Below are 13,227 nucleotides of genomic sequence, written 5' to 3' on the forward strand. Positions count from 1 at the left end.
CGAGCTCAGCGGGCCAATGTTATATCCACCGGGCTATTGCTGCGGTTTGGTAAACATATCGAGACAAGGAGTCGTTAAAAGCGCTGCCATGCATACGTCTCTCAACGTCAGCTATACGCGCTTAAAACGGCATCGAGCGCCTGCCGTGATATTCTTGAAGCGCTGAGCGGCAATGAAATGATAATTGTTGTAGCCATATGAGGGTGACACTCTCAATGAGGACACTCTCAATGAGGGCACTCACTGACCTTATTACCGCGCAAAGAGGACAGCGCGAACCAAATGATTATGCGTCAGAAAGTGCAGAATTGCTAATATACTGCAACCACTGAATACGCACGCAACTTGGACGATGTGCACGCTGTAAACGCACTTGCAAGCGCTAGCGGCTTAAGAATTATTAAGAACTATGGCCTTATAGGTTCAAATAATTATGGTATTGACAGCCATTTAATGCTGGAACGCGTAGAGCAGACGCTAATTGTCAGCAATACTAAACTATATTTCATTTAATGAAATTCTGAATGCACTTCATAACAGTCCGCATCCTGACATTTTTGGTTTGAGGAGCTTCCAGGGTCTAAAACATGCAGTGCATCCGGCATTTCCGTAGGCACTGAGAGACTGAAACGCCAACCTAGGTGTTCTGCGGCCAAGCACCATCGCAGAGCTATCGTTCAGTACCGCACAGTCCGCGCGCAGCGCCACATGTATCGTTATGGGAAACCTCTAGCATTGCCTCCGAGATTACTAACCTCGTCGGAGAGCATATCCTAGAGGAGAATCGTGCGTGCCGCTGTAGTGCCGCCTGCTCGAATGTCTTCTGCCTGCCAAGGGGTGGCGCCACGATCGTAAAGCGCCAGTGAGAAAGAGGGGGGATGGGTCGGTTAGGGGGCAGATGCAGGCGGCGAGTAACGGGAAAGGAGAAGTAGCGGTTGCAGGGAGGCCGAGCAGCCGTGCGGTGCTTGTTTTGTTGCCGCATCGTTGTGAGTCTGGTCGCTGTCGCTTCGTCCCCTGTCACTTTTGCAACACGGCATGCGATAGCGCTCGCGCCGGAGAGCCCCGCTGTACCAGCTGCAAGCGGGGAAGCTGCTCGTGCGAGCCGGACAAGCATCACGCAGCGGCCCTCACATGGGACAGGCGAGCCGATGGTTTCCTCCGCGCACGGTCGTCTGCTATCGCTCCGTGGCTGGGCCCCGGGCGGAGAGGACGATGTCCCGCCCTGCACCGTCGTCGCTGTCGAGCATCGGCCGCCACCTCCGGCCGGAGAGAAGTCGGCGCTTGCCGCTGTCTTCGGGTGCGATCGGAACTGGCTGCTTAAGGCACTGACCACAATTGCCGTGCTTGGGGGTCTCGTTCTCACCCTGGTATGGGGCAAGCTGTACGTTCGCGAATGCCTCGTCTGGCTGGACAGCCAAGACAGCGAGACGGTGTGCCTCGTCTTCGTGCTCATGTACACCTTGGTGGCCTTTCCGCTTACCTGGGGCTACATCCTGCTCAATTTCGCTTGCGGCTACCACTTCGGTCTCGTCCTCGGAGTCGCGGTCACAGCCGCGGCCGCGTCCGTCGGCATCTCGGTAGCGCACACGGTCATGAAGCGCTTCTTCCTGGGCTTCATCATGGCCCGGCTGCTGTCCAGTGAAGTAGTCCGCTCCACCTTGGCGTTGCTTGACACTGGCCACGCCTTCAAGGTGGTCATCATCTCCAGGCTCACGCCCATCCCTTTCGGCCTGCAGAACGCTATGTTCGCGGTGAGTTCCTCTGCATGTGTCCCTCTCGATCCCGCATCCTGGCAGCGAGTACGCGCGCAACCAACGCGGAAGCTGACCGAGTTGCGCGCAAAGCTCGCACCTTGCTGCAGGCATACTGCGCACCAATGTGGCCGTCGACCGCGCCAGCAGTATGCCTGCACTGGATGCACCTTTGCAGGTCTTCCCGCCCTTGATAACTCTTGGTGTCTGAAGGGTTTTGTTTGCCTCAAGAATACTCGGAGTATGTGAGAAATGTGTAAGCTGCGAACAGATTGCAAGGCGTAGTGTTTCGTACACTGGCGGGAACAGTTAGTTTATGTCTGCATAGAATGTTTTCAAAAAATAGAGGGTAGAGGAGTCTATCATGCATGGCGCGGCGATGTAGAATCTAGTCAATGTACAAAAAAAAAAGGAGAGAAGTACGGAGTGCCTTGGTTTGCTGGTTGTTTTTTTTTTTTTTTTGAAGTTAATGCTTCCGATCAGTCCGCAGTGCAAATTATCGAGACGTGACATTTGGTCGGATGGAGGCCAGATTGTATATCTCCAAGCTGTGCAGAATGTGCGTAGTCACTTGGGTACTCTTCTTCAACATCATGACCGTCATTCACTCTTCGCGAATAATTCGCTATCGTGAGCAACGGTCATGCTTTGGCGGCACCGTGCATTCAGCGCAAATCTCTGCCCGTGAAACTCATGCTTTATACGTCCCTTTAGCATGGGTCTTATTCAAAGGTGTAAGGGACCGCACTTCGCAAAGCAACCAAGAAAAAGCTCTGAGGCTACAAAGTGACGGCGGTGTATGAGCGAGGCAGTAAACGCGCAACTTTGAATATGGTGTGAATGAGTGTAGTGCCCTCCGAAAAGTGACTATTTTCAATATACTTTCAACGTACAATCCATTCTCGTCACTTAAATTGCTGTCGCACTGACCTCCAGGCAAGGAACCCGAAATTTCAGGGGCTACATTTCGGGCCGTGCAACATTAACAAAAATTCCATACCTTTGACGTGCTGTCGAAGCATTCATTAGCAGAGTGTATATTATGAACTAAAACTATTGAAGAACCGAGCATAGTAGTTACTCTCTATAAGCGTTATAGGTCGTAGCAGTCGGCACAGACTCACCAATGAGTACTTATAAGGGTGCTATACAGTAGCCGCTGCTGAGTACTTCTCGTTAACGCAAGCGAACCATAAGCGTATAGTTCAATAAGATTTCTCGATGGGCCAGTTGGTTAGGTCACGGTCTAATAAACGCATATCGGCGAAAAGTTAAGGCAAGACGTAGAATATGGCAAGGACGGGAGGGAGCCCGTTCTCTCTTCCGTGCGTGCTCTTTTACAATATATATATATATATATATATATATATATATATATATATATATATATATATATATATATATATATATATATATATATAACGGCGCCGCGGTAGCTCAATTGGTGGAGCATCGCACGCGAAATGCGAAGGGTGTGGGTTCGGTTCCCACCTGCGGCAAGTTGTTTCTTCATCCACTTTAATTTCCATTAGTTTATCGTTTCTTTATTTCATTTATTAAGCACAAGTAATTTCCCCTATGTTGTCCTTGGTGTCAGTGTTTGTTGGCTTCTTATGATATGACTACTAAAAATCGGGCCCCTCGGTTAACCCCCTTTCTTCTCGTATATATATATATATATATATATATATATATATATATATATATATATATATATATATATATATATATATATATATATATATATATATATATTTCTATCATAAGAAGCCAACAAAGACACCAGGACAACATAGGGGAAATTACTTGTAGTTATAGAAATGATAAATTTAGGGAAATGGTAGTGAATAAAAAAACAACTGGCCGCATGTGGGATACCGACCCACGTATTCGCATTACGCGGGCGATGTTCTTACCAATTGAGATACCACGGCGCCGTTTTCTCATCCACTTTCTACTGCTGCTACTACTACTATAACTAACCCTGGGAGTATTAGCCGGCGCCATCACTCACAAGCCTTTGCGGTGGATGTGGAACATCCTTTCTGCCGCAGGCGTCACGTGTACGTGAACTTTTTTGGGCAACTGGTCAATAAACCCACGCGTGCTACTTGAAGGCATCAGTGTTGCCGGATTCGAGGCCCTCGTTATGTAACGAACGTGAAGAAAGAGGGTTAACTGAGGGGCCCGATTTTTAGTAATGATATCATAAGAAGCCAACAAACAAAGGCATCAAGGCCAGGATGGGGAAGTTACTTGTACTTAATTGAATTAAAGAAATGATAAATTAGGAGAAATGAGAGTAGACGATATATATATATATATATATATATATATATATATATATATATATATATATATATATATATATATATATATATATATATATATATATATAAGTTGTGTTGTATGTGAAATTTAGAAGATGGTTGAACTGCACCGCCTGAGGTGGCCTGAATTCGCACCTGCAAGGTCAGTTTTAGACAGGGAGCGGCCACTACACGGTAGAACTATTACTGCAAAGCACATGACGGGTACAGATCGTGACTCGCACAGCGCCAGAGGCCGTGTGTATGTAGTGCACACTGCACACACCGCCACGTCGAGGGTGGAACGCCGTGCGGCTGCTGTGCGTGCTGCACGCCGCAGCGACCGGGGCTCCACCAAGAAGGCGGCCGCGGCATTTTTTTCCGCGGACCATTTCCACGCACGCTCGTCACAAAGCCTTAAACGCGACGCCGGCCGAGCTACACAGACGAAGATAATGGGGCGCGTATCTTCTACATTGTGTGCCACACGCACCGTCGGCGTTGTCTTTTCCCAGGTGTACGCGCGTGCGTGAGAACGAAACTGTGTAACTGCACGCGACGATACTGACGATGATTACTGTAGTAATGGTAGCGGACATCATTTAAAAAAAAAATACAGAGGATTCGAGACAAACACACTCCTATCGAGCGGCGCTTCTAAGTTGTTTTTGTATATAGTTTATGCCATTCACTGCATACTCAAAAACCTCTGTCGCTGTTGGCGTTCAACTCGAACTGCCGCTCGCGTCGCCTTTAGCCGAGGAGCCACGGACATCCGTCACCAGCCGCGGTTGCTCGGTGCCTATCACGCTGCACTGCTGAGCGTCATGTCGTGGGTTCGATCCCGTGCCCTTCCGACGGGGACGGATGTGCGAAAAACGTTCGTGTTCCGCGCGTTGTGTGCGCGCTGTAAAAACAGCACCGGATGACCGAAATTAGTCCGCAGTTGCTAACGTACTGTACGGCGCGCCTCATAGACAGATCGTGGTTTTGTAACCCGAAAAGAATTTAACGTGTTGTGCTGTGCAGCGATTACAAAAAAATGACAAACTTTACTTATCGAGCTTCGCAGCAAGCGGCGGGCATCAGAATTTGCGCGGTAATCATCGTTACGATTATTAATTAGCAAAAATGTATAGTTTTCCTAATTAATGAATTTCGGGGTAATGTTGTAATTGCAGTAGTTCAAGTCAACAGGCGCTGAATGCACTAAACTGCGTGCATGGCATTGCTATTCCAGTTAACATGCTTCCGCACTGTGGAGAATTTAAGTAAGCAAGACTGTTAAGTATAGGACAGCAGCAGCAACTGGAAGACGGCAAATTTCGAGTCACTGTTTAGCAAAGCCTGTAGCATTTCTTCGTTGTCGCTATTTATTCGCGCTTCTATATAGTCTCGTATATTATTACGCCGCAGCAGCATCGGTTACACATAGTGAAACTTTATAACGTGGGTTGTAACTTCAATGCAATAGAATTTGAAGTTGCCAACAATGGGAAACACTGCGCATTTTTTCTTATACAGGGTGGTCCCAACTATCATGCACCGAGATTTAAAGATATGCAAATGCCACGTAGCTGGTGATGTTGTTTGGCGCCGCTTGGATATACTCAGATTATTTTTTTTTCATTCCGCCTAATGACATAATTGTTCGTAATTAATTAGTCAACTTCTCAAATATCATAGTTAGATTAAAAATGTCAATGATAAAGTTATAGAGCAACATGAGAAACTCGCGGTACAGCTTTATGTTGCTCGATATATACGTGTTGCGTAAAGGTGTTTTTCCGAGCGTTAAAGAATTAAGCCCGCGAATACGCGCAAAAGTGCCGCGCAACTGGCCACTCGAGGCACTTGTATTGGCGGGCTTCTTTCACGCTCTGAATACCGTTGACACGATGCACTTCGTTCGGACACATTGTAGCGCGACGCCAAAGCAAAACGGCATGTTGAATAATCGAGGCACTTTGCTAAACGAGGCTTACGGAATGGCACATAGCGGAAAAGTTTAGCTTTGCCAGAAAATGGCGTAAAAGTGAAAGAATTAAGGGCGGCGACACCACCTTCGCGTACACGAAGTAGCGCCTGGATCATCACAAGCTACGGCTACATGTAACTTGAGGCGGAGTCTACTTTATTACAAATGTAATGATGAAGATAGCCCAAGCGTCGCTGCGGCCGCATGGCTCCTGAAGTGAGGAGAACAGCGACCAAGTGATCGGTGTCGTGGCCTTCCACACACACAAAAATTATTGAAAAAAAAAAGATAATGGAGTCACAATGCAAAATGAAGAAAAGTTCAGCCTGCAGTCTTGTGGACATTTCCTGCAGGAAGACACCAAAATCTGCTAAATCTGTGGCGTTACGTAGCGACGTCATCGACGCCATGGACGTTCTGGGGGCGAAATTCGAAAAGGGAAGCTTGGCCTCCGTTTTATCTGCTAACCAGTCGCCATCTCTCTCTCTCTCTCTCTCTCTCTCTCTCTCTCTATCTATCTATCTATCTATCTATCTATCTATCTATCTATCTATCTATCTATCTATCTATCTATCTATCTATCTATCTATCTATCTCTTCTTGGGGGGGGGCGAAAAATAAAGCCTTCACGGCCTGGATTTGACCCCGAGCATGCAACTTTACCCACTCGACAAGAGCACCTTGGTTCCCTTTGCTGGACCACATTTGCTCCGAGACAGATTTGAACCGGCGTCAAATGGGGAAGAACGATCTTAGCACCAGGTCGCGCCTGTTGGCTGCGCCCATGCAGGCGCTTCGCTCCGTTCCTCCGTCATGCAACCAGTCGTGCAGTCGTGCAGGCAACGAAACCGCTGATCAAGGCGCCAGCCGAGCTGCAAGCTGTGCAGCAGGCGGTGTTTGTTGCTCGCGCGGCCTAAGTGTTTCTCTTTCCGCGACCACGTGCAGGCCTCGCGGGAGGTATACGATGGTGAGCAGCTGCGCACACGAGTATCGTTTCGGAAAGCTTAGGTGATGCCTTCAGCAGCCCAGTACGGCCACTATGTATAGATGCCTGTCTACAGCTCCGTCTTCCATCGGGCCTACCACTGCGTGGCTTTACTATCCCGTGTTGCCGATGGTTGCAGGAACGGCAACACGAATATGTGATCTTGAATGAATTCTGGGGTTTTACGTGCCAGAACCACGATTTGGTCATGAGGCGCGCCGTAGTGGGGAACTCCGGATTAATTTTGGCCACCGGGGGATCCTTAACATGCCCCCAATGTGTGGGACACGGGCGTTTTCGCATTTCGCAATATGTGCTCTTACACGCGCGCACGCGCGCATGCATGCAGGCAAGCAGGCACAGGCACACGCATTCCCGGATTCCCTAGCGTATAGCTAAAAGATCGCGCACCTCTTCTGTGGTTTCCCTCGTTTTAGAAATCTTGACCACCGTCAGCTAAATGAGAGGTCATAATTATTTGGCACGTGGTCTCGGCCAACAACCGCGCGAAAAATAGCCGCTGCTGTGTTTTTCTATAGTAATATAGGCTGACCTTAACTCGTGGCTCTGGTAGTTCTCCCTTTCCAGCCTTTCTTTCCCTCAGCGGCAACCAGATGTTTGCTCTGGTCAACATACATGTATCTCCTTTTCTCTCTCTCCATCTCGCCGTATAGATTCGCTTAGCCGTATTCCACGATGGACTGTTGCTCGCACAATATAGCGGCCCTTACGAAAAATAGAGGGAAACCTGGCGCTATTGAATTTACCTGAGCTGCGAGTATGGCGATCCATCGAGGACGGGAATGGTCGACAGTAACAGTGGCCTCCGAGATGGCACCGCAGTTGCGTTCTCGGAAGCCACGCCTAAACTTCGTGCTTATTCTGGCTACGCAAATGGCCTTGTGACTTGGCAGGCTGATCATATTCGACAAAATATTGCATTCTAAGTGCGACAATCGGCAACGATTATACATCTGCGCAGAACCCTGTTACCTTCGTGCGTTTAGAAAAAAAGAATGACCATTTGGAAATCGAGGCCAGTGAAGAAGGCAGCTAAAGCGCAATAAACGAAGTCACATGAACGAATATTTCACAGATTCACGTATTTCCCGTCATTTTAGTGGCAGTTGAACGAACGTGGCGCCGGAGTTCCCTCGAGTACTTTCAGTAGGAAACTTTATGGCTCGCACGCGTGAGCACGTGAGTGTGGCACAAGCGCTTGCTTTTTTTTTTTTTTTTTTTTTTGCGCCTGCTTGTCACAGCAGCCTACGAAAGTTGTTCCACGGTGTTCCGTAAATGAATATGTGCAACGTTGTGCCAGCTTGCGCCGTTCGCCAGCTAATCAACTGCAGTCCGATCCACAGATATATTCACAAATATTGTAAAAGAAAGCGAGCTCGGATTGTACCGCATCTCGAATATCATATCGTTCTCCCTGGCGGTTGGGACTTGTGCACTTAGATTTCCGTCTCCGATTGGATTTCGCCCGCTGTCTGTAGCGCGCGCGCGCGCTGAAAATTGTCGTTGAGAGAGATCTAGAGATAATCATCTTTATTCGGAAACCGTGTCATGGTCTTACTGGCTCTCTTATATATTATACGCGATGGCTATGCAGAAAGGACTGCAGGGCCCGTTCTTGGTGCGCGCATGCGTTTCTCTGCCAACACTGCGCAGGCGCGCTGCGTGACATATACTGCAGTGCCGCCCCGCTTACAGTCGCAGTCTCCACCATGTTGTGCAGGTCAGCCACGAACACACGGAGTATTCGCCCATCATCTATCACTCGCCACTCTGCTGCACCTGTCACCAATGCCTCTCTCCTCCCCACCGACAGCCACGCAAAGTGCCGTGGCAACGGTGTACCACTCGAATGTGTTCGCTTATTCGTTCTCCTCTCTCCGTTTACCCCAGAAGAGTGATGTGAAACGAGACGCAAGGTGAAAAACGTGCGTGAGCCCATATTGACGCGTGCCATCGTCGCGTGCCTGCAAAATGTCCCATCACATATATGCATGCCGAATGGGGCGGAGAAGCATGGCATCGCGCGCGTATAGCGAACATCGCCTGTCTAGCGTGTACGCCGGTTCACTTCCTCTTTCTTTTTTTCTCTCTCTGAACCCTCGAGTGTCAACTTCGGGTTGCGTGCGTTGCTGGCGTGCGACCGCCGGTACGTTGCATGCCAGCGTCGCCTGCACGAATGAGAAATAAGCGGACGCAGCCAGCGCACGCAACTTGGGGGTTGCTCGCGGGTGTTGCTTAACCAAAATGGGCGTGCATAACGCGATAGAAAAGGGCTTCCAGCCAGACCACCGCCTCTGGGCTCAGCACTTACAAAAAGGAGAAACAGCGCACTGTAAGCACTAAAAGTGACGGCTGTCTGGGGTTTTTCTCTTTTTTTTTTCCTTCTTCTTCTCTTTTGTTCCATGTTGCAGCCGCGCGTGGGTGCGTCTAGTTGAAGTTTTGGTGAGCTTGCGTTTTAAGGGCAGTTATCAAGAAATAACAACAAAGAAAGGAACGTTGCTCTCCAAAATGAGGGCACGCCGCAAACCTAGACAGTTTTAATTTCGCTGCGCAGTGCGACCCAGCCTCAAGCATCCGTGCCGGCTGCGTATATATATTTATAGTATACGCATACATATAATATATCCTCGCTTATCCGAGATGCCGTGCGCAATTGCGGCTTGTGGATGGAATTTCACTCGCGTTTTCTATTCTTTTTTTGTTTTTGCGGTATGAGAACAGATGCATTCAAGCTGCGCTTCTCCCTCTACCAGCAGCACCGTTGAGCCCACTGTGTATGCAAACACTGCACAAAAACATGGAAGAAAGAAAAGCAGTTTAGAAATTGTCTCTGAAAGCGCGCCACCCGCTAGTAGATGAGTAAATAGAGAAGAGAAAGGCGCACGCACGCACGCACGCACGCACGCACGCACGCACACACACACACACACACACACACACACACATGTTCGCAAGAAAGTGGTGGCTCGGTAACCAGGGTTGCCAGATTGTGCTATTAATAGCCAAATTGGGCTGCTTTGTATGCAGGTTGGCGTCGAAAATTCCGAGTTGGCTACATGGCTATATTTGGGCTGTTTTTGCCTTAAGGACTTAATCCGAGTCTCGAGGACACGTCAACACTGATAAAATTCTGGAAGGCCGGTTTATGAAAACTGAAAGCTCATTGCTGCTACAAAGATATGCAGGCAATCTCGAAGGCTATGTTTTTAGCAATGTCGGCGCTGGGAGGATGGCGCTAAGTCATGGCCGCCATATTTATACGTCATTCCAGCGTTAAGCTCTCATCTTTTTGTTCTGGTTTCGGCGCCATCTGCTGCCGCTTCACGTGTGGCTTAGTAAGAAAAACGGGGCGCTGACAGTAGAGTACATTTTCCGTGCCGGCTGCTATACAGCAAACTATTACGCGTACTTTACACAACAGCTCAAGTATTCGCACGCATGTCATAGCGAGTGATTGTCGCCTATGGACCTTCAATGTTTATCAAGGGTTCTTCGAAGCCTATTACTTGGTTTTTTCCCCAAATCACAGCGTTATTTATTTACCCGGTAAATTTACGAAAAAATCCGCAAGTCACTTTACACGAGAGACGCGATGGTTCTAGTCTTTATGTACATGCTAAGCGAATTGCAGTAGTCTCGACTGTCGATCAAAACGAAATATTTTGCTCTATAGTGTGCAAGCATCAACAAGCATCAGGAATGCAAAAAACATTGCCGGAAATCCAATGTTCGCCCTGCTGTCTGAACTCACTTTGTGCCTCCTTGCGCAGCCTTTTTCAAATGCACCAGTCCAACGCTTGTTCAGCCAGGTTTCGTTGACAAAGAATGATTCGAGAAACCGCATGTAGAATGAAACACTGCAAGCTCTCCTTCACGTTAACTTTTGTCTGACAGGGAGTGGGGACTGCTGCAAAGATTTTCAGACAGATTAACTGTATCTATCGCGTTTCAGCTCTGCAGTTCTGTATGGTCCAAGTGGCAGTAGAAGTTAATTCAAATGGGGCTAGATTGTGTATTTAATCCATTGCCGGAAATCCCCCGTGTGATAAGTATCAATTGGGACTCTACGCAATTTTTTTTCGTTCTTTGTTTTAGTCAAGCAGCTACGCATTACCTGAAATTTACGATTGTTTGATGGTACTTCTTGAACGTTGCATATTCTTACAATGATAAGCTCTGTAAATATATGAAAAACGATGTTCGTCCACAGTGAAGATGGCGAGGCAATTGCTCGGCAAAGGTCGGTGAGTGATTGCCTTGCCAACGTCACGGTGATAACTCGCCGGTTTTCATACCGTACTCCTGCGACAATTTTTTTCCCTTTAAATTTTATGCGTACGAGTAATTGCGATTATGGCTTACCTTTTATATGCACGTACTTTATCATCATTGTAATTCCTCTTTGTTCGTGTTAAGTCATTGCCTTGTACTTTTCTCACGCGTATTTTCCAGGTGTAAGGAGAAAAAAAAACTGGGTTCGATATACATAATAGGTGCTTGTGGTACTGTTACGCCCATGTTTTATTTTTGCACGCATCGGTGGTTTGGCAAAGAGTTCTTGCCAGTTTGTAAAGGTAGGTATAGTGTTTTACTGACTTCCTATTCTGATCTATAGTGCTTGAATTTGTTAGACAAAGGGGTTTACTTTGTACTTAACTTCATGACAGCCGTGCGCGATCCATATAAATCGGTTTTGTGTGTTCCCTAGTAGAATTACATTTCTTTTCTTTTTTTTTTCAAGTCGCACTGAAATAAGGTACACAGCCGCCCTCGGAAATTTGGCAAAACACGCATTTGTGCCTGCCTTCACAGAAACTTACGCACGCGTTTTCATATTGACCGAATCTTACCTGCGAATTCCTGTTTAAATATTGCGCAGCTCAACTCTTTTCGATACTAAAACCACCTGGATTATTGCCAGCGCCGTAATCCAGGTATCAACTTCAATTCACCTCTTCTGTTGTGGGCCAGCAGGTCCTTCCGTTTGTTCCCACTCAAAGGCGAATTGCAGTCACAACTTCCGCTTATTCGCACGAGGAAAACGCGAGAAGGTTTCAAGTTTTCTCCAGAGCCCAGTGTGCCTCCAAGCGGCAGCATTTGATTACTCAGCGTTGTTTGGATCGCACCGCTGGTACGATCTGTTGGGAACTCGGCGCTGACGCCCGTGGTTGTACCTGGGTCGCAAGCCCCAAGGGTAGCGTTGGCCTGGCGGCCTGGGGTACAACTGGAAGCATCCGAAGGTCCCGGCAAAGCATGAGTCGACTGGTAACAACAAAACAACTTGTTTATTTTAACATCGCAAAGAGTTGGCGGTCAGGTTGACCGAAGTAGAGAGACGGGAGAGCACTTTACTCAACAGAAGAAATCGGAGCCCTCCTTTTGGCGTCCGGGGGCAGCTGTTTTTATACTCTCGCAGTTGAGGGCAAGAAGGAACCCCTCAAAAGACGAGCACGTGAATGTACAATGGGCTAATGGTGACGCACACTGTCGTAGCGCTGCCGTAGCACCATGTCGAGCACGATCTCGTAGCACCCTGTCGTAGCGCTGCCGTAGCACCATGTCGAGCACGATCTCGTAGCACCCTGTCGTAGCGCTGCCGGTCGGGCACAATGACTGTAATGAGAGGATGATCCTTTGCGGTCGCATCGCCGCAGTCGCGCCTGGAAACACCTGCCGATGAGCGTTGCGGCGACGACGATCGGGCCAAAATGTCTGCCGCCCCGCCGCAGTCGCGCCGGCAAAACCACGTGTCGCAGGCGAAACGCAACAGACCGCCCCGCCGGGGGAAGGAGATCCCGATGGACAGGGGACTGCATCCGCTGTCCGGAGGGATGTCGCTCGATGATGCTCATAACCGAAGTCGGGCGTCCCTCGACGTTTCTTGAGCGCAGCGCACAGAGAAGGCCTCGTTCTCTCGTTCAGGTTCGCACGGGACACTGCAAAGTGACTTCGGGAGAGTTCACATTTTTGTTCTCGTTCCCGGCAAGCGTTAGAACTACGCTGAAACTCAACCGCTCAGTCAGCAAGCACGGCACAACCCTCACTAAGCCCTGCCAGGCTCTTTCCCCTTTTTATACCCCTGCCTATTTCCCTACAGTAGTCTAGCATCACTCAGAACGCGTCCACAAATTGGAAAATTGCACTAGAAAGCATATCATCACTTTGAAACACTAAACAAAAGCA

The 13,227-nt window shown here is 48.4% G+C and overlaps 1 protein-coding gene across 1 annotated transcript in view; it reads left to right on the top strand.

Moving 5' to 3' along the window:
* Positions 1-891: 891 nt before the first annotated feature.
* Positions 892-13,227, top strand: part of LOC142559571 (transmembrane protein 64) — a 46,372-nt gene continuing 34,036 nt past the window's right edge. The window contains exon 1 of the mRNA XM_075671154.1: positions 892-1,751. Within this exon, the coding sequence (XP_075527269.1) occupies positions 1,149-1,751 (603 nt within the window). The 5' untranslated portion in view covers positions 892-1,148. The remainder of the gene's footprint in view (positions 1,752-13,227) is intronic.

The sequence above is a fragment of the Dermacentor variabilis genome, chromosome 1 (assembly GCF_050947875.1).
Source record: "Dermacentor variabilis isolate Ectoservices chromosome 1, ASM5094787v1, whole genome shotgun sequence".
Classification (NCBI taxonomy): Eukaryota; Metazoa; Arthropoda; class Arachnida; order Ixodida; family Ixodidae; genus Dermacentor; species Dermacentor variabilis.